We start from the raw sequence: 21,719 nt of genomic DNA, 5'->3' as shown, positions 1-21,719 counted from the left end.
GTGAGGCTGTAGTCAGCACTGCAGGGTCTGCCCCTGTCACTAGCATCAGTACAGTGAGGCTGTAGTCAGCACTGCAGGGTCTGCCCCTGTCATTAGCATCAGTACAGTGAGGCTGTAGTCAGCACTGCAGGGTCTGTCCCTGTCACTAGCATCAGTACAGTGAGGCTGTAGTCAGCACTGCAGGGTCTGCCCCTGTCACTAGCATCAGTACAGTGAGGCTGTAGTCAGCACTGCAGGGTCTGCCCCTGTCACTAGCATCAGTACAGTGAGGCTGTAGTCAGCACTGCAGGGTCTGCCCCTGTCATTAGCATCAGTACAGTGAGGCTGTAGTCAGCACTGCAGGGTCTGCCCCTGTCACTAGCATCAGTACAGTGAGGCTGTAGTCAGCACTGCAGGGTCTGTCCCTGTCACTAGCATCAGTACAGTGAGGCTGTAGTCAGCACTGCAGGGTCTGCCCCTGTCATTAGCATCAGTACAGAGAGGCTGTAGTCAGCACTGCAGGGTCTGCCCCTGTCATTAGCATCAGTACAGTGAGGCTGTAGTCAGCACTGCAGGGTCTGTCCCTGTCACTAGCATCAGTACAGTGAGGCTGTAGTCAGCACTGCAGGGTCTGCCCCTGTCATTAGCATCAGTACAGTGAGGCTGTAGTCAGCACTGCAGGGTCTGCCCCTGTCATTAGCATCAGTACAGTGAGGCTGTAGTCAGCACTGCAGGGTCTGCCCCTGTCACTAGCATCAGTACAGTGAGGCTGTAGTCAGCACTGCAGGGTCTGCCCCTGTCACTAGCATCAGTACAGTGAGGCTGTAGTCAGCACTGCAGGGTCTGCCCCTGTCATTAGCATCAGTACAGTGAGGCTGTAGTCAGCACTGCAGGGTCTGCCCCTGTCACTAGCATCAGTACAGAGAGGCTGTAGTCAGCACTGCAGGGTCTGCCCCTGTCATTAGCATCAGTACAGTGAGGCTGTAGTCAGCACTGCAGGGTCTGTCCCTGTCATTAGCATCAGTACAGTGAGGCTGTAGTCAGCACTGCAGGGTCTGCCCCTGTCATTAGCATCAGTACAGAGAGGCTGTAGTCAGCACTGCAGGGTCTGTCCCTGTCACTAGCATCAGTACAGAGAGGCTGTAGTCAGCACTGCAGGGTCTGCCCCTGTCATTAGCATCAGTACAGTGAGGCTGTAGTCAGCACTGCAGGGTCTGCCCCTGTCATTAGCATCAGTACAGTGAGGCTGTAGTCAGCACTGCAGGGTCTGCCCCTGTCACTAGCATCAGTACAGTGAGGCTGTAGTCAGCACTGCAGGGTCTGCCCCTGTCATTAGCATCAGTACAGTGAGGCTGTAGTCAGCACTGCAGGGTCTGCCCCTGTCATTAGCATCAGTACAGTGAGGCTGTAGTCAGCACTGCAGGGTCTGCCCCTGTCATTAGCATCAGTACAGAGAGGCTGTAGTCAGCACTGCAGGGTCTGCCCCTGTCACTAGCATCAGTACAGTGAGGCTGTAGTCAGCACTGCAGGGTCTGCCCCTGTCATTAGCATCAGTACAGTGAGGCTGTAGTCAGCACTGCAGGGTCTGCCCCTGTCATTAGCATCAGTACAGAGAGGCTGTAGTCAGCACTGCAGGGTCTGCCCCGTCACTAGCATCAGTACAGTGAGGCTGTAGTCAGCACTGCAGGGTCTGTCCCTATCACTAGCATCAGTACAGTGAGGCTGTAGTCAGCACTGCAGGGTCTGTCCCTGTCACTAGCATCAGTACAGTGAGGCTGTAGTCAGCACTGCAGGGTCTGCCCCTGTCATTAGCATCAGTACAGTGAGGCTGTAGTCAGCACTGCAGGGTCTGTCCCTATCACTAGCATCAGTACAGTGAGGCTGTAGTCAGCACTGCAGGGTCTGTCCCTGTCACTAGCATCAGTACAGTGAGGCTGTAGTCAGCACTGCAGGGTCTGCCCCTGTCATTAGCATCAGTACAGTGAGGCTGTAGTCAGCACTGCAGGGTCTGCCCCTGTCATTAGCATCAGTACAGTGAGGCTGTAGTCAGCACTGCAGGGTCTGCCCCTGTCATTAGCATCAGTACAGTGAGGCTGTAGTCAGCACTGCAGGGTCTGCCCCTGTCACTAGCATCAGTACAGTGAGGCTGTAGTCAGCACTGCAGGGTCTGCCCCTGTCATTAGCATCAGTACAGTGAGGCTGTAGTCAGCACTGCAGGGTCTGTCCCTGTCACTAGCATCAGTACAGTGAGGCTGTAGTCAGCACTGCAGGGTCTGCCCCTGTCATTAGCATCAGTACAGTGAGGCTGTAGTCAGCACTGCAGGGTCTGTCCCTGTCACTAGCATCAGTACAGTGAGGCTGTAGTCAGCACTGCAGGGTCTGCCCCTGTCGCAGGGCCCTCTGTGTAGTACAGTAGCTGTACCTCTCTCCCCAACACAGCTGGGGATCAGAGTTCGCGAATACTCCCCCTCCAAGCTTATATAGCCAGGCTCCTTCCCACCACACAAATGTAACAACTTCAGAGACTGAGGAGCAGGGACTGCTCAGAGTTTTCAATACATAAAACACAACCAATACATACAGTAGAAAACACAGGCGATATTCACATACACTAGTCCCCACTAGTATCAAAAAAATTAAGGGAACACTTTTTAATCAGAGAATAGCATCAAGTCAGTTAAACTCCTGGGATATTGATCTGGTCAGTTAAGTAACAGAGGGGGTTGGTAATCAGTTTCAACTGCTTTAGTGTTAATTAAATTAACAGTAGGTGCACTAGATGGGCAACAGTGAGACAACCCCCAAAACAGGAATGGTTTTACAGGTGGAGGCCACTGACATTTTTTCCCTACTCATCTTTTCAGACTGTTTTTCACCAGTTTTGCCTTTGGCTAGGGTCATTGTCACTACTGGTAGCATGAGGCGATACCTGGACCCTACAGAGGTTGCGCAGGCAGTCCAGCTCTTTCAGGATGGCTCATCAATACGTGCCATTGCCAGAAGGTTTGCAGTGTCTCCCAGCACAGTCTCAAGAGCATGGAGGAGATTCCATGAAGACAGACAGCTACTCTAGGAGAGCTGGACAGGGCCGTAGAAGGTCCTTAACCCATCAGCAGGACCGGTATCTGCTCCTTTGTGCGAGGAGGAACATGATGAGCACTGCCAGAACCCTACAAAATGACCTCCAGCAGGCCACTGGTGTGAATGTCTCTGACCAAACAATCAGAAACAGACTTCATGAGGGTGGCCTGAGGGCCCGACGGCCTCTAGTGGGCCCTGTGCTCACTGCCCAGCACCAGGGAGCTCGATTGGCATTTCCCATTGAACAACAGAATTGGCAGGTCCGCCACTGGTGCCCTGTGGTTTTCACAAATGAGAGCAGGTTCACCCTGAGCACGTGACAGACAGGAAAGGGTCTGGAGAAGCCGTGGAGAATGTTATGCTGCCTGTAACATCGTTCAGCATGACCGGTTTGGTGGTGGGTCAGTGATGGTCTGGGGAGGCATATCCATGGAGGGACGCACAGACCTCTGCAGGCTAGACTATGGCACCTGACTGCCATTAGGTATCGGGATGAAATCCTTGGATCCATTGTCAGACCCTGTGCTGGTGCAGTGGGTCCTGGGTTCCTCCTGGTGCACAACAATGCCCGGCCTCATGTGGCGAGAGCATGCAGGCAGTTCCTGGAGGATGAAGGAATGATACCATTGAAGGGCCACCATGCTCACCTGACCTACATCCAATAGAACACCTCTGGGACATTGTGTTTCGGTCCATCTGACATCACCTGGTTGCACCTCAGACTGTCCAGGAGCTCAGTGATGCGCTGGTCCAGATCTGGGAGGAAATACCCCAGGACACCATCTGTCGTCTCATTAGGAGCCCCGATGTTGTCAGGCATGCATACAAGCACGTGGAGGCCATACAAACTACTGAGTACCATTTTAAATTGCTGCAATGAAATTTCAGCAAAATTGACAAGCCTGCTGCATCATTTTTTCACTTAGATTTCCGGGGTGTCTTTGAATTCAATCCTCTGTAGGTTGATCGTTTTCATTTCCATCAAACGATGTGGCATCCTTTCGTTCATTACACATTACCCAGTCCATATTAGTATAGATATCCAGCATGATATTTTTCCCCATTGAGATCTGATGTGTTTTCAAAGTGTTCCTTTAATTTTTTTGAGCAGTGTATATATATATATATATATATATATATATATATATACTGTGAAGAAGGAACAGTGGCGCCTTTAAGAAATTGCGTCACGGATGAAAAACTACACAACCCAGAAACCTCAGTTTTGACTGAATAGGCGGGATTAACGGTTTAAAAGGAAGCAGGGCAGAACAATCAGGATTGTGGGGAACTCCGCCCGTGTTGTCCTGCCTGTGCAAGCCTAGAAGTAAGACTCCACTGTTTGGGGAAGAAATAGTAAGTATGTTTCATTGCAAACGTAGCTGTTTTTGAAAGTCTAGTGTTGAGCGTCTTCCCTCTTGTTGAGATAGACTTTTGTTTTTGAACTGGTTGGTTTTGTTTTGCAGTTCGAGAATTAATTCATGTATTTTGTTTATCACTGTCTACACCGTTTATATTAAGTGACCCGTGGGGTTGGCTGAGGTACCTGTGTGGCGCAGTCACGATACTTAATATCGTTTGTTTACCAGTTGCAGGAGCAGCGCTTACACTCCAAGCGTGTTATTTATATGACCGGGACTGGTAAAAAGAAAAGAAAACAATGCGTGGTTTCCAGCTGCAGGGGCAGCGATCACACGCCGAGTGTGATTTAAGGACCAGGACTAGTTGACCACGGTTGGATTACAAGCTGCAGGAGCAGCGATACTTTTATAAACTGTGACACAGCCGTGGTATGGAATATTCTTTATTACTATGAATTACACGTGACACCATTCATACAACCTTGGGAAGGAAAACAAAATGTCATGTCAGTGCTGTTAAGGAAAGATTCAGCTCCATCCGTGTTTTTGTTAGAACCTGGCTCAAGCGGGAACACTGTTGTACATGGGGGAACTTCCTTGCGGTCACTCAGACACTCTCCTGCAGAGGGTGGTGTTGTTCTCTATTTCTCTGTGTTCTAGGAAGTCACTCATCTAAGGGAGCTCGACCACCACCTACCTGTGCTCCTGGCGACCGTCTTCAGTGAACACTATCTGTCACCTGTGTCACCAGCGCACTCCACCAGGGGGAGTCCATCCTCCACTTACCTTTGTTCCGGATCCAGGGGCATTTGTATCTCTACTTGCCTGTGTTCCTGGCTCACTACATCAGAGGGAGCCTCAGCTTCAACTCACCTGTGTTGCTGGCTCACTCCACCAGAGGGAGCCCCAACCTCTACTTACCTGTATTACTGGTGAGCTCCATCAGAAGGAGCCCAAACCCAGTTTACCTGTCCTGTGGGAATTAGGACGCTTGTCAGGCAAAGCCTGTCACAACTTGATCGCCTCACAGTAGCATAGATAGGGGAGAAGTGAGATAGTTAGTGGCCCGTACAGGGCAAACAAACGCAATAGAATAAGTTTGGTTATGTGTATATGAGTATTCACCTGAATCAGTGACGTCGTTGTTCCAGTTCCTGACAAGAAAATACCAGTGTACAGCAGCACCACACTACCACTCTTTCACAATTATATATATATATATATATATATATATGAATAAATGTAAAATTGGACATGATTGGGTTCCTTTAAAAATGTTGCTAATAACCGAAAGTGTGTCTTTATCAGGGTTGCTAATAAGCGACATCCACTGTATATACACATCGCTGCCTTACAAGCACAAGTGCAAAATTTGAATAAATTAAAATATGAACACATGGAACATGTCAAAAAAGAAATAAAATTGTGAAATGCACACACAGTTAAGGTCAATGTTAATGTAATTTTTACACCCCCCAGTTCATGGAAAATCCATGCATTGCACAAGTTAAAACAAATATCCACCTACACACAGGCGCGCAGATGGCACTAGGGACGGGGGGACATGACCCCCCCCAGATTCATAGTGACCCGATCTGACCCCCCCAGATTCACAGTGACCCGATCCGTTCCCCGCCCTCACTATCCCAACGAAAGGCGACAAAAATCGGTAAAACAGACGATTAACCAGTGTTTGCACTCTCTCTCTGTGTGTGTACTACGACTCCTGAGAGACGCCCGGGGAGCGAATCTTTTTTTCCCAGGATGGCAGGGGAAGGTCCCGCCTTTTTCGCCTCTGATTGGCTAGAAGGGTCTAGGATCAGAGGCGACAAAGGTGGGACCTCGTGCCTGTAGGAGTGGTAACCATAGTGATCATATACCATTTATGACTGAGCTGAGTCTGTGATTTTCTGAACTGAAAAAAATCGACTGCATATGCCACATAAACTAGGCAATGAAGAGACAAAAACCAATCACCTCGTTTTTTCAAAAACCAAACAATGTAAGTATCCTATGCCTGTTGACTTTCCCAGATGTGGAAGATTAGATTTGTTAAGGCGAGACACGGCAGGCAAAAACAGTTTTTTTTTCACATGTCAATTTTGAGATTTTGGGGTATTTGTCTTCAATAACATGTCTTCTTTCAGACTTGTGGTAAAAATAAAACCAAAATACACATTTAGGTCTTTATTTTACTACACTGTCTATTTGCATCTGTAGATTTCGACTAAATTCTACAAAAGTTGGCGTTCAACATGTTGCTCCGCGATCGCTGTCTGCACCCTGTCGTCACACATACCGTTGTGAAGCTCTCTCTCCGCTGTACAATGTTGTCGGATCCAAATATGGTAATTTCCTTTTTATCAGCGACCAATCGTGAAGGCACAATGGGTATTTAACTTTTAAACCAAAATCTCATTGGCTGATGTCAATTTCTGGCAACGTGATTCGTTCAGATGCATCACGTGACGTGCTCTGACATTTCCAGAATGTGTTTTTGACTGTTTTTCTGTTTATTTGAAGGCCATAAATGCTGTGTTATAAGTTTTAATGTGATTTAGGTGGTTTGTATTGTTGTTGCTAATGATTTTATAAGATATTGTGTCTGTAAATAGTTATTTCCACTAAAAAAATAAGAATTTTTACATTACAAATCTTTAAACGCCTTTTTCTCAAAATTTGTTTTTTTGTCATTCTCCAGTTGATACATCTCAGCCTATGTAGCACCTATGAACACCAAACTTTCCAGTTATACACTTAGCAGTATTCTGAAGATATTTTCAGAGGGATTTGTTAAATCATTCCTGGCCTGATTTATGTGACATTTTAAATTTTTTTTTTTTTTTTAAGGCTATGGACAGTATCCTATATTTTGATTTCCTCGGTAATGAAAGCATATATCCTGAAATCCCTCTTTTTTTTCCTTTTTTTTTTTTTCCTCTTGTGTCTAAACAAAATGAAAAAATAATTTTGCACCTGGCTTTATCATATGTTCAGATCTATCTACCGAAAATATATGCAAAATTGCATATTTCATTAGCCCAAAGTACGCAAAGTAACTAGCCTACTTGAGCACTAGTTAAAGCCCAAATTACGCAAAATAACGAATTGAGTTTAAATCATTTGCTGACAGCTTGGTCCCGCCCAGTTAAAAAATCCTATCTGCGCCCCTGCCTACACAACTACAACTTCTCCCCTTATCAGTTGACAAAGTCTCTTGGACTGGTTCCAAGTAGGGATATGTACAGTATAAAAGAAGGATTGAAAGATCGCTGTGCATTAGAGCTGCAGTCAAACGAGTTTTACTTGGAGCACCGAACAGAGGTAAGTTTGTGGAAACACTTTAGATTAGTGGTTGATGGTGGCCGTTTCTAATGTGCTTCTGTTTGCTTCATTTTGGCCATTTAAAAACAATACACAGTAATGTTGCAATGCTCTGTACAGCTCTCTGATGCCAGGTGGCGAGAGGTGCTTTAAGTCTTAAATAAATAAATATATCCAGTAGCTTCCAGAATTATTCACACCCTTGATGTAATGTCACTGAAAGTTGGTTTTAGCAAAGACAAGTGTACATTCAGACTAATAGACATTGCAAAAACATGTCTGTCCAAAATAACTGCATTTCATTTTACAGGGTGTGCATAACTTTGAGCACTGTGTATTTAGAAAGATATGCAATTATTTTGGTCAGATATGTTTTTGTCATGTCCAATACTGATAATTTTCTTGTTTTCACAAATACTGAATGTACACGTGCATTTTTTTTGCTATAACCAGTTACACTGTATTAAGGACGTGAACAATTCTGGAGGCGACTGTGTATGTGTGTGTGTGTGTGTATATGAGAATAGATCAAGGGTTGACGTTGTAAAATAAATATTGTATGCTGTATAAACATTTTGCATTTTAACTACAGCACTCCTTGTACTCACATTGTATGTGTGTGTTTTTGGTTTTTGTAGTCTGTGTGAGTGTACTACTGTTCAGAAAGTGTGTCTCTTGCTGTGTGTGCATATGTGAGAGAAAGCTAAACTATACTACACAGCATTCTCAAATTCACTAGTCCTATGTGTGTTACACTAGGGAGTTTTTATAGATCCTGGGTGCTTTATTCCTTTCAGAAGGCAAAAAGTCCTGATTGGAATTTACAGTATTTTTTCTTAAGGATACAATTTAAGAATATGCTAAGATAGTATTTAGTACCAAGTTTTTCTGAGACTCTTATGTACTGTTAATTACTCCTAATTCTCAAGGATAGGTTTAGAAACAGATCATTTACTCAAAAATCCTGTTTGACTGAAAGAACTCAAACAATGTCAGTAGTACAGACAATCCTTTGATGAACTGGTGAAATCCTCAACAAAAAGTGCAGGTACTCAGCTAAGGTCTGCCTTGCTGCAACTGAGTTGGTTTGCGTCTGTAATCTCCGTATCTCCGTATATCTTTCTGTTTTGAATCTTTGTTTTACCATCATTCGCCATATCACATATCAAGTCAAGTCAAGTCAAGTCATCTTCATTTATATAGCGCTTTTAACAATGTAGATTGTCTCAAAGCAGCTTTACAGAGATAAATGTATAATTTAACGTAAGATTGTTTTGGCTTTATAGCAGTTCTTTAATAAAGTTATATTTGATTGATTCGCTTCCGTCGCAATGATCATATGTTATTAAATACGGGGCCGCTAAGACGACACCATTCTCTCTACACAGACTTTAAACGCAAACCTTTGAGAAACGCTGATGGCGTTCACATGCGCATTAAGAACGGGTTCAATAGTTATGTGCGTTTGAATATATGTGTGCAGGTTTGGAATTCTCTACAAACCAAGCCTAAACAAATTACTGGTGTTTCCTTATAGTTTTGATTCAGAATTTTATTTTATTTTATCAATTCGGGGTAGATACGCAAATTGAGTTTTCCCGACGACGCTTTATCTGTAGAGTGGGAAAGGGATCCTCCATAGGGAGAGACTAGTTGGCACTTCAGCACTGCGTTGACATCGGGTCCAGGCGAAGGTCCTTCGTCAGATCTGGATACAGCCTGGATCCGGCAGGCTGCGGGAAAACCTTGGGATAAACAAAGACACTAAAATTAGCGTAGATGCCATTCTTCTCATGATGTAACAAGTACATCAGGATTTATGGGAAGTGTTCCCGGTTCCGGCTGACCTAATCTATGCAGCCTAATATTGAATTATAGAAGTCTATAATGTATTATGTGAATGCTATGTCAAAGAGATGTGTCTTTAATCTAGATTTGAACTGACAGAGTGTGTCTGCTTCCCGAACAATGTTAGGAAGACTGTTCCAAAGTTTTGGTGCTAAATAGGAAAAGGATCTACCGCCAGCAGTCGATTTTGATATTCTAGGTATTAGCAACTGGGCGTGTCAGCGGGGCGCGAGGAATTGGAGACGGTTTAGACTGTTTGTTCCTTTTGATGTCTTTCAAATTCTGACCAACCATTTTGCTGGCGCTGGCCTAAGTACTACAGCCCCGCCCCTAGGTTTAACCGATTGGTTTAATAATGATTGGCATCCAATTCAACGATTGTTCTGAGCTTTCTGACGGAACGATGGAACACATGCACGTCCGACAAAAAGCAGCACAAATAAGTCCTGGTATCAGTACTACCTTAAATACATTATGGTACTCTGTTCCCTTCAGTTAGAAGGGAGGGAGAAGAATGGGGCCTGATGTTTGCTTGAACTTTCTCTCCTATATTCTGTGCTAGTCAGAGAATGCTTGAAGGTATTGGAATGATTAGAACAACATGTTATTCTTACTTTTAATGTCCTTTATTCAGGCAGAATATTCACATCTTTTTGAGAGAGCGTGTGCCACAGCAACACATGGGAGCATGAAACACACACACAAAACACCTTTAGTTACCCTTTAAATGTAAAAAATATTGCCTGATATTAGGAAATAATTCTTATTTTCAAAAATTCTATTCATACAATGATCTTGGCTCAATATTTTTTCTTTTTATAGTTAAAGATGCATATCAGCTGGGTAACCGTGCTGCTCCTGCTTCATACTGGGCTTGGCAGTGCTGAACAAATCAAGCCAGAGGTGCTGAGGACACTGGTGAAGGAGTAAGTGTTCAGAGAAATGCAAGTCATTCAGTAAGGTCACAGGGATAGGGACACATTGGTCAGTATATGTAAAAGTAAAGTTGGAAAAAGTTGAATATCCCCCTAAATAAATTAAGGAAAATGTAAATGCATTTGTAGAGGGTTTTGAGGTTTCTCACTTCAAGTAATAAATCACTACACAGCATTCTGTACTTTGTTAGTTCACTGATTTCTTGAGAGTAGGGACAAAATGGTTGGTCAGAATGTTTTTCTCCACTTTTATACTGATGAGTCACTGTTGTGGACTAAAGCCTTCTCTCTCTCTCTCTCTCTCTCTCTCTCTCTCTCTCTCTCTCTCTCTCTCTCTCTCAGTTTCCTTCTTAAGAATGTAGACAACCCTGGACACCTGGACCAGATGAGCTTCATGATCGGACTGACCCCCGACCAGTGCAAGGGTAACAGTCCAGTCCAGTACCTGGAGAAGGGGAACGAGCAGCAGCCTAGAGTCACCAAATTGGTACAGGACTTCAATACCCCATTGAGAGCCAACTACATAGCAGTGCGTCCGGATCCCAGCGCCGACTGCTCCGAGTTCAAAATCCTGAAGAATCCAACAAACGGATGGGACCTGCCACCAGGCCAGGAACCCAAGCCCATGACGGGGGCAGAGTGGCTGGGGTTGAAGCTAGAGCAGACCCTGCAAGGCGGCGGCTGCGTGGTCTTCTACACCACCAACTCACCCTGCCTGAAGCAATGTTTCAGTGACACATGCGGTAGAAAGATCGACGAGCCCCTGTCTCAGACACCCTTCTCTCTGTGGAGCAATGCGGACAATGTGCACATGTACTTCACCTACACCCAGCTCTTCAATAAGGACGACGTGACACTGGTCCAGAAAGGTTTCTCTAACCTGAGGAACCTGGGCTTCACCATCGAGAAGTGCCCTTACCAGCTGCAGCTGTCCTGCCCCGACTGTAAAGCCGTGACCGCCTGCACAGAATGCTTGAGCAAGACGACCTTCTGCAACAACTGCAAAGACAGGATGAGGAAGTGCCTGGAATGCAAGTCTGTTGACTACCAGAATACCTGCAATGACTGCACAGAATTTAAAGGGAAGTGCACCTGCGACAATATCCCCAAGGAGAAACAGTTGAAATGCAGGGACTGCTTGAAACACAGAAATGACTGCTTAAAGTGCCAAAAGGTGTACTGCGACAACTGCTCTAAAGTTCAGAGTGAGTGCTTGCCATGCGAGAATGCCAGGGAACTTGCCTGTAAGAGCTGCCGAAGCAGACACCTAGACTGCTACAACTGCCTCAACCAGCGCATCGAGTGCCAAGTGGAGAGCTAAAGAAAAGGAGATGAAAAAATGAGCTGAGCTTTCTTGCTTTCTTTTTTACTTGCTCAATTTTTAATGTTTATTTTTAGTCTCTTAAGTTGGTTTCAGTCCGTCTGTCTGCCTTGGTGGAACAAAATCAGTCTGGTCAGTCAGAAATTGGCAGGGCTAAAAAATACACACTCTAAAAGCACCCGGATGGGAAGGTGCACCACTATAGGCGACTCAGAGACTTGTGTCAAACAGCTTTGGCCAGGAGTTCCCAAAGGGCAGCGTATAATTGGCCAAGCACTGCAGGATTAGGGAGGGATAAAGTTGGTCAGGGTTTGCTCTTATCCGTGGCTGAATTTGTTGTAGTATTGTTGATGTTTTTTATAGCATTTTACAGCTTGATAAACCTTGTAAGTCACCTTGGATAAAGGTGTCTGATAAATGTCTACAAAATTAATAATACTTTATAAAGTCATTATTAAATATATATTACGTGTTAATAAAAAGTTAATATAGCCTCAATAAGCATAACCTTAATATACAGCTTACCAAGAACAAACTAAATTAAATACATAGCAAGCTATTGTATAGTGTAAGCAGCAGGTGTGTGTCCCCCTCTTGTGTCTACCTTGTTGGAACTGCCATACTCCTCTGTGTAATCACCATTAAACTGCAGCAAAACAGCATTCCTGTGCATTTCTTTATTTTGTTGTACAGTAAATATCAATGCTTTAATTTGTCAGACAAAAAAACTAATAGTAACAGTAATAAATAATGATACACTGACTGACTGACCGATACACAGACTGACCGATACACTAACTGACTGATACACAGACTGACTGATACACAGACTGACTGACCGATATACTGACTGACCGATACACTGACTGACTGACCGATACACTGACTGACCGATACACTAACTGACTGATACACAGACTGACTGACCGATACACTGACTGACTGACCGATACACTGACTGACCGATACACTGACTGACTGATACACTGACTTAACGATACACTGACTGACTGATACACAGACTGACCGATACACTGACTGACTGATACACAGACTGACCGATACACTGACTGACTGACTGACTGATACACAGACAGACTGACTGATATGTGGTTTCCAGGGATGGGGTGACGATGGACCCGGAGAAGGTAAAGTACCTGGGGCATGTGGTTTCCAATACCTCCAGTTACTACAGGAGATTTGTCAAGGGGTTTGCAAAGATGGCCTGCTCCTCTGCACCACCTGGTGGCTGAGCTCTGTGATTACTCGAAGCAATCACAGTCTGTCAGTGGTTACTAAGCAATAGATCCAAGTCACATGGAAGCATGTAATCAATACTTGACGGGGCGGAGCTATGTCACCCGATAGTGTTTATTGACAGAGTTGGTAAACATATACACATGGAGAGAGGGGCTCCACCTCTTCAAGGACCAACATTTACTTGATCAAAAGACATGATAAACAGGAGGGGGGCCACCGTCTCTGAGGTGACCCGACATATGAGAGGGGCACCGTCTCTGAGGATACCCAACATAAGAAGAGGCTCGCGAACCGGAAAGAGAAAACATAAATTAGTATTATTAACACAAAAGAGGTTCCGGCTCTTCCTGACCCAACATATACAGTAGGGGGGTTCCGTCGCTGAGGAGACCCGACAAACAGGAGGAGAGGCACCGTCTTTGAGGTGACCCGACATATTTATTTCTTAGCAGACACCCTTATCCAGGGCGACTTACGTCATAGACAAGAAATACATTTTGAGAATCAGTACAATTATTAATATAGTTAAGAGCAAGATACAATACAATCATTTTGGTTCTGGTAGGTATAAGTCTGACAGAATACGATTCAATAATGGATCAGATAAGTGTCAGTGATAGTTACATCAAGATATGATTAGATACAAAATACTACAGATTAAATGACACTTGACAGATTACAGTACTCTAAAGTACAGGGTTAAATGCCATAAAATAGGGAGCAGATAAGAGCCAGTAAAGTGAATTTAAGGAAGAGTGATAAGTGTCCAGATGAAAAGAGGAGTTCTACAGGTGCTGTCTGAAGAGATGAGTCTTGAGGAGGCGCCTCAAGGTGGTCAGGGATTGGGTAGTCCTGACATCTGTAGGAAGGTCGTTCCACCACTGCAGGGCAAGGATGGAGAAGGAGCGGGCTCTGGAGGCCCCAGTGTAGAGGAGGTAGAGCCAGTCTTCTAGTGCAGGAGGAGCGCAGAGGTCGAGTAGGGGTGTAGGGAGAGATGAGGGTCTGGAGGTAACTGGGTGTAGTGTTAATTTCGTCAGACGAGACGAGATTAAATATGTTCGTCAACAAAAAAAATTTCCATGACTAAGACGAGACGATGACGAGACTGCACCAATGTCCAAAAACGCTGACTAAGACTAAATTAATATGCATTATTGTTGACGAAAAAAGACGAGACTAAAATGTTTTGCATAAAATATAAACTAAGATACAATCTCTCATCATTTTCGTCTTCAATCGTCTCTACTTTTTCATCATGAGATAGAATACTCATCTGTCACGCCTTCAAAATTTTATGAATGAGTTCGCGCTGGCGCTGTTGCTCAGCAGGTTAACCTGTTAAGCTGCAACCCCACTTTTGAAAAATCCCAAGAAATGACATACCCAAACTGAAACAGATACAGTTCATGAACCCTTTGTACTAAAAGCACAAGTATGATCTCATTTGAAAGCTGACACCTGGCAGTTTATTGTAAATGTAGAAGTAATTATTGTCATAATGACAAAAATTGTTATAAATAGCTTCAAAGTTTTTTAAAGTTATTAGAAATTATTTTTTATGAAACATCCTCATGAAAATAAAATTGAAGTTGGCACTGGAGCAATCTAGAAATGCACTACAGCTAAAGCCACATGTCTAAACATTTTTGCCACATGTCTAAACATTTTATGTTTAAAATCTTAAGATAATAAGTCCAAAACTCTGTATTTAGTGAAATGTTTTTCAAGACCATGTCATGTGACTTTATTTTGATTTGACGCTAAAATGCTACTGATGTTTATTGTCATCTTCTAAGCATCTATCCAGTATATTGTCTCTATTGTTTTGTGGTGCAAACGAGCCCCATTCAGTCTCAGTCTCCCCCTGCAAACATTCACACCTCTCCAGCCTGGTTATGGATGTAAATATGCATTTCTTTTGTCTGCATTATAGTTACTAACGACTGGCTATTCACAGGCTATTCATAGGGTTTCAGTCCCTAATTTCTTTTCTCAAAGTTCACCACACATTTTAAACTGTATCAAATGCATTTCTTGAATAAAGAAACATTTCAGTAAGCATTCAAAAAATAATAAAAGTATAACTTCTAGTTGGCAGGTGCACCTAGGCTAGCTAGCATGTTAGCTTAGCACACCATCAATACACGACAATTTATGAGATTAAAACCATGTTTGTGCTTATAAACTTACTTTATAAAGCAAATCGAGTATTTTAAATAATTTTCTGTGATCTAATTTGGCTTCAGATAAAAAATCAGACAGAAAATATACTATTGGATAGTGTTCTGCACAACGATTCTATATAGATTAGCATTACATTATAAATATAATCTATTATTATGTATATGTATGGTATGGTATTATGGTATTATGGAAATACCTGGCATGGATTGAAAAACACAGGTAACTCAAATATCATAGCAAACATGTTTATTGTCTTCAAAATGTCTGTATCTGCATGTTACAGCCATGGTTGCAGCGCGATCTCTTGTTAGCTGTGTGTTTGTGTTCGAGGCTTCCTGGATTGTCACATGATTATGGCACTTCTTCATGTGTTCTATGGATTATACTGTGCACAGGGCGGCGAGGGCGCCCTCAGGCTGCTGGTATGAATTGAAAACACAGTATCAGAGTTATGCAAACGCTCATAATGATTACATCGACGCATTTGGGTATAAATTCAATAAATATTATTCCTGTCTATAGAAATCTGATGTAAACCTATGAGAATATATCAATATTTCTCCAAATCTGCACATTTTTGAGCTAAAGCCCTGCAGGACGTTGTTTTGTGTATCGCTGTCATGGCGACGGCACGGGAGTTTTTTTATGAATGAAAGCGGCTGACGCGCATAATTCATATCAAAGGTATCGACTCATTTTTTCATTTCATAACTCCTGACACAAATTAAAAAAATAACTGTCGCTATAAGTTTCTCAGAATACAATAGTGGTCAAATTCTGAAACTTGAGTCTTATATCTTTTTAATGATGTATAGTTTGTCAAGGTATAACATTAAATCTGATAGTAACTTTAAACTATGTATAAATAAAACCGCTTCAGTGCGCCCGCGCTCTGGCAACGGTTAACAGGTTAAAAAAACGGTTCACCAGTTATTTTACGTCCTTGCATAATGACGTCAATTCTATCATCCCGGCGGATAAAAATACATTCAAATAAAGGCATTAAGTAATCATAACTTAAGTTAAATAATATTAGAATAATCATCGTCATAATCCTCTTTGCAAATGAACCCTGCGATGAGCAAACACGGATGTTTAACATGTCTTAAAGATATAAAGTGAATAAACTGGTCTTCATCAATTTGATTTTATTTGTTATTAAGTAAACTTACATTTCGCCGAATTCGGCCGCTCATTTAAGTCCTCGGTTCACCCGTGCTCTTATCAGCACAGCATCAGTTGGCCGAAAGAAAGTTCGGTTCTATGGTTCAGAGACGGTGCTTTTACTCATGCGCAGTATCTCCAGCTTGTCGGTTCTCTGTATCGAACGTGTCCGAAAGAAACAGTTCGCTTCTGTAGCCTACTGGTGGATCAGAGAACTGCTGCAACAACCAGCTCTGGTCTGGTCTGTTGCAATATATGTTGTTGTTGTATGTGATGAGCTTAGAACTGCTGAACCTTACAGTAGCCTACAGTAGGCCTATATTATTTTAAGTTTTATTTTATAATACTTTTAAGATAGTTTATTTTTTATTTATTTTTAAACCTTTGTACTTGTCAATCGGAGTCTATTGGGCCCCAGCTTTTGAATTGTTTTGGTTCAAAATAAAATACTCTTCAGAACAAGTTCCTTATTTGTGAATTGTTCTCTTAAATCAGATAACCAGACACATTTAACAAACTAGTTGCATTCAACAAAAATCATTCAAAAATTGTTTCAGGTAATTATGACATTTAACCAATATTTGAGATGTGTGAAACACTATTTGACTGAAATGGTTATGAAAAATAATCTCAGAAATAATTTATTTTAAAACAGACTAAAAGTTTCAACTAAAAGATATATTGAGTTTCTTTTGACTAAAATTAGACTAAAATGATGAGACTTTTAGTCGACTAAAACTTGACTAAGATACCTTGAGTTGTCTTTTGACTAAAACTAGACTAAAATGAAAAGACTTTTAGTCGACTAAAACTTGACTAACAAAAAAAGATATGTGAATGACTAAATATGACTAAAACTAACAAGGACATTTGGCACAAGACTAAGACTAAGACTAAATTAAAAATAGGTGACAAAATTAACACTAACTGGGTGCAGTCATGTCAAGGCATCTGTAGGGGCATCAAGAGGGGTACAGTGTCTGAGGTTACCCGACATACGAGGTTTGCGAACCAGAAAGAGAAAACAAAGTTAGTATTTGTTAAAACATGCAGTGCGTGGTGCTGCGCTTCTTCAAAGCCAAACATAACAAAGGGGGGTTCCGTCGCTGAGGAGACCCGACAAACAGGAGAGGGGCCACCGTCTTTGAGGAGACCCGACAAACACGAGGGATGCCACCGCTTGGGGACCCTCACATAGAGGCATCAGACCTAAATGAAGAATCCAAAGAAACATACATGCAGATGGAAGGGTTTGGCCGGGGGTCCCCTCTGACTCATGGAGAACCCTTGTAACCACCCAAAGTTTGGTTACTGTTGTCTTGTAGTACCACTACTATGCAGTAGGGGGCTCCATGTATCATGCTCTCTTGTATATAGCCATGTGAGAGAAGAAGTCAGGTTATGGTGTGGAAAGGGAAGCATGGTTCTTCTCTCTTAGTTCACCCAAGCTGTTTAGAGTCCAGGTTGAGAAACTATTGTTTCAAGCTCAACCAAGTAAGTGTTTTTTTTCTGATTTATGTCAACGGTGGTTTATTCATGTGTAAGCTGTATTTAGTTGGGTTTTCAGATGTTGTTTGTTTTGAAACCAGCGTGTTAATGCTAGTATGTATGTTTTGTTTGTAGAAGGACTCTTTGAGTATCATCTATTTTCCTGTTTGGTGATGAGGCTCAAGATTGAAATTCTAACTGGAACATGAGTTCCTAATGGACAGGGTCTTCAAGGCCTGACTGTGTTCGTTTGGATGAAAGTCATTGTGGATTGTTACTAATTGTTGCTTCATCTCAGTCACGGGACTATTATTCTGTTCCTCTCCATCACTGCCAATGGAACAATTCATTGTATGATACAAAACATTGGATGAACTCTATGGATCACAGGACAATTGAGAACTAATGTTATCAGTCATTATTACTGCTGCTACTCATCAATGACAGTATTGCTTTTGTGTGAATCTTTGGGGTTTATATTATTGTATATTGAAGCTTTGCTGGGTGGTGTCTATGTAAATATACTCGTATGGGTCATCTGATATAAACTAAAAGCATTTCTATTGGTGTGTTGAGATTTATCTTTGAACTGTTTACACTCTTTATATTTTAAAAACCAGTTTGGTCTGTTAGTCCCTCCCTCAAAAATTATCTTGTAGCATGTCTCACTAAGAGTGGATAGGGAGACTGTTACACCCTCCTCTATGAGGTAAATGAAGCGGAGCTTAACAAAGGGTTGGAGAAAGTGGAATCACTAGCCCCCCAGAGGAGACCGATGCAAAGGCGGTTGAGATGCTAGAGGAGGAAGAAATGAAAAAACACAGGACAGCTACAGTGCCTTGCAAAAGTATTGACCCCCCTTGGCATTTTTCCTATTTTGTTGCCTTACAACCTGGAATTAAGATGGATTTTTTAGGGGTTTGTATCATTTGATTTACACAACATGCCTACCACTTTGAAGATGCAAAATATTTTTTATTGTGAAACAAACAAGAAATAAGACAAAAAAAAAACAGAAAACTTGAGCGTGCATAACTATTCACCCCCCCAAAGTCAATACTTTGTAGAGCCACCTTTTGCAGCAATTACAGCTGCAAGTCTCTTGGGATATGTATCTATAAACTTGGCACATCTAGCCATTGGGATTTTTGCCCATTTTTCAAGGCAAAACTGCTCCAGCTCCTTCAAGTTGGATGGGTTCCGCTGGTGTACAGCAATCTTTAAGTCATACCACAGATTCTCAATTGGATTTTGACTAGGCCATTCCAAGACATTTAAATGTTTCCCCTTAAACCACTCGAGTGTTGCTTTAGCAGTATGCTTAGGGTCATTGTCCTGCTGGAAGGTGAACCTCCGTCCCAGTCTCAAATCTCTGGAAGACTGAAACAGGTTTCCCTCAAGAATTTCCCTGTATTTAGCGTCATCCATCATTCCTTCAATTCTGACCAGTTTCCCAGTCCCTGCCGATGAAAAACATTCCCACAGCATGATGCTGCTACCACCTTGCTTCACTGTGGGGATGGTGTTCTCGGGGTGATGAGAGGTGTTGGGTTTGCGCCAGACATAGCGTTTTCCTTGATGGGCAAAAAGCTCAATTTTAGTCTCATCTGACCAGAGTACCTTCTTCCATATGTTTGGGGAGTCTCCCACATGGCTTTTGGCGAACACCAAACGTGTTTGCTTATTTTTTTCTTTAAGCAATGGCTTTTTCTGGCCACTCTTCCGTAAAGCCCAGCTCTGTGGAGGGTACGGCTTAAAGTGGTCCTATGGACAGATACTCCAATCTCCGCTGTGGAGCTTTGCAGCTCCTTCAGGGTTATCTGTGGTCTCTTTGTTGCCTCCCTGATTAATGCCCTCCTTGCCTGGTCCGTGAGTTTTGGGTTGCGGCCCTCTCTTGCCAGGTTTGTTCTGGTGCCATATTCTTTCCATTTTTTAATAATGGCTTTAATGGTGCTCCGTGGGATGTTCAAAGTTTTGGATATGTTTTATAACCCAACCCTGATCTGTACTTCTCCACAAATTTGTCCCTGACCTGTTTGGAGAGCTCCTTGGTCTTCATGGTGCCGCTTGCTTGGTGGTGCCCCTTGCTTAGTGGTGTTGCAGACTCTGGGGCCTTTCAGAACAGGTGTATATATACTGAGATCATGTGACACTTAGATTGCACACAGTTGGACTTTATTTAACTAATTATGTGACTTATGAAGGTAATTGATTGCACCAGATCTTATTTAGAGGCTTAATAGCAAAGGGGGTGAATACATATGCACGCACCACTTTTCCATTATTTATTTTTTAGAATTTTTTGAAACAAGTTATTTTTTTCATTTCACTTCACCAATTTGGACTATTTTGTGTATGTCCATTACATGAAATCCAAATAAAAATCCATTTTAATTCCAGGTTGTAAGGCAACAAAATAGGAAAAACGCCAAGGGGGGTCAATACTTTTGCAAGGCACTGTAGGTAGAGGTGACTAATGTTTAAATAAGGTAGATTTAATTGATGACAGCAGATGATAGGTTGTTGGTGTCTAGCTCCGCCCCCTGAACCCCACATATAGGTTAACATTTATGCAGTAACTATGATGAAAAGTGCTGAGCCAGTGGAACGAGGTGAAAGCACAGTCGATTTTCTGTGGCCAGATGTTCCAGCTTGCAGATCACCTGTGCTAACAGAAAAAAATATTATGCATGCTCCATTGGTTAATTCTAGGGCTGTAACGATTCATCAACTACATCGATGTATCGATTTATATTCCTACGATCCAACTGGATCGATCTGTGCTCGGCAAGTTGGCCTTCCGGACGACATATATCGATCTAATATCGTTTTAAAAGGTAATGAATCGATTGTATCGATACTAGGAAATAGCGCATTGGATTTAAGCACGTCAGACTTTATATGGATGCTTTTTCTTTGCACTTTTAATGATAAAGGCGTTAAACGTGACTCGATTCAGTCTGCCTGTCTTTGTCGTCGTCGCCATGCGTGACGCGCCAGCCGCCAGCAGCAGCGCAAAGACAACAGTCAAGTGGCGCAAAGTCTCTCACCTCAGAAAAACAGATTTTCCTGTCCTCTCAGCCGCTGTACTGCAGGAGCGCGCACTCTTCCATCCATGCGCGTAATTTGCACGGGGGTTACGGGGGTCATGACCCCCTCAAAAATCAGATCCAGCTAATATAACCCCCCCCAATATCATCATATCATTCAGATTAAAATAAATATGAAATATTCCGAATTAATACTTTTGTTCGTTTTCTTTTTTAATTTCATTTGCCAGCAAGAAAGACAGTATCATATTTTAAATAATCTGTAATGTCCCCCCCGCCCACCGCACCGACTACTTGGTATTACCCAATCCGCTTTCTGTACCAAGTTTTTTCACACTATTTTGCGCAGTCGAAATGGTTGGAGAAAGCTGACGGTGCATGCTAACGGATGGAAAGATGAAAAACAACACTGAAAGCCAGCCAGACAACGATTTTTCATTGTTGGTCGACACCAGCCAAAAAGAGGAAAAATCCGGACCAAACGGAGGTACCCTTATTGCCAAGTTAGCTGTTAAGTTAGCTCAGCATTTCTCAAAGGGCGCGGGCGCGGCCCACTGGTGGGGAATAGAGACATGACAAGTGGGGCGCGACAAACAGGTTTTGTGCCCATCTATTTAATTCCTTTATTTATTGACCATACACTCAAAACATAACAAAGACACATTTTAATGTAAGCCTTGCTTAACCTTTTCACACGTAAGTTTAAAAGTTGTTCAAGGCGACC

General features: G+C 42.8%; 1 protein-coding gene across 1 annotated transcript; it reads left to right on the top strand.

The window, feature by feature from the left end:
* Positions 1–7,571: 7,571 nt before the first annotated feature.
* LOC307151550 (uncharacterized protein) lies at positions 7,572–12,505 on the top strand. Its single transcript, XM_079859650.1, has 3 exons — positions 7,572–7,745; positions 10,416–10,519; positions 10,871–12,505. The coding sequence occupies exons 1-3, from the start codon at positions 7,662–7,664 to the stop codon at positions 11,847–11,849; spliced, it is 1,167 nt and encodes a 388-aa protein (XP_079715776.1). The 5' UTR covers positions 7,572–7,661; the 3' UTR covers positions 11,850–12,505.
* Positions 12,506–21,719: the final 9,214 nt, after the last annotated feature.

The sequence above is a fragment of the Squalius cephalus genome (assembly GCF_949319135.1).
Source record: "Squalius cephalus genome assembly, chromosome: 23".
Taxonomy (NCBI): domain Eukaryota; kingdom Metazoa; phylum Chordata; class Actinopteri; order Cypriniformes; family Leuciscidae; genus Squalius; species Squalius cephalus.
This window is presented reverse-complemented; position numbering and strand designations above follow the sequence as displayed.

What these genes read in the sequence shown, in the direction of transcription:
- LOC307151550 (XM_079859650.1), top strand. Translation starts at nt 7,662, where the DNA reads ATGTACAGTATAAAAGAAGGATTGAAAGATCGCTGTGCATTAGAGCTG. An exon ending in ACTTGGAGCACCGAACAGAG is followed by an intron (nt 7,746 to 10,415) that starts GTAAGTTTGTGG and finishes TTCTTTTTATAG; the next exon opens with TTAAAGATGCATATCAGCTG. An exon ending in CTGAGGACACTGGTGAAGGA is followed by an intron (nt 10,520 to 10,870) that starts GTAAGTGTTCAG and finishes TCTCTCTCTCAG; the next exon opens with TTTCCTTCTTAAGAATGTAG.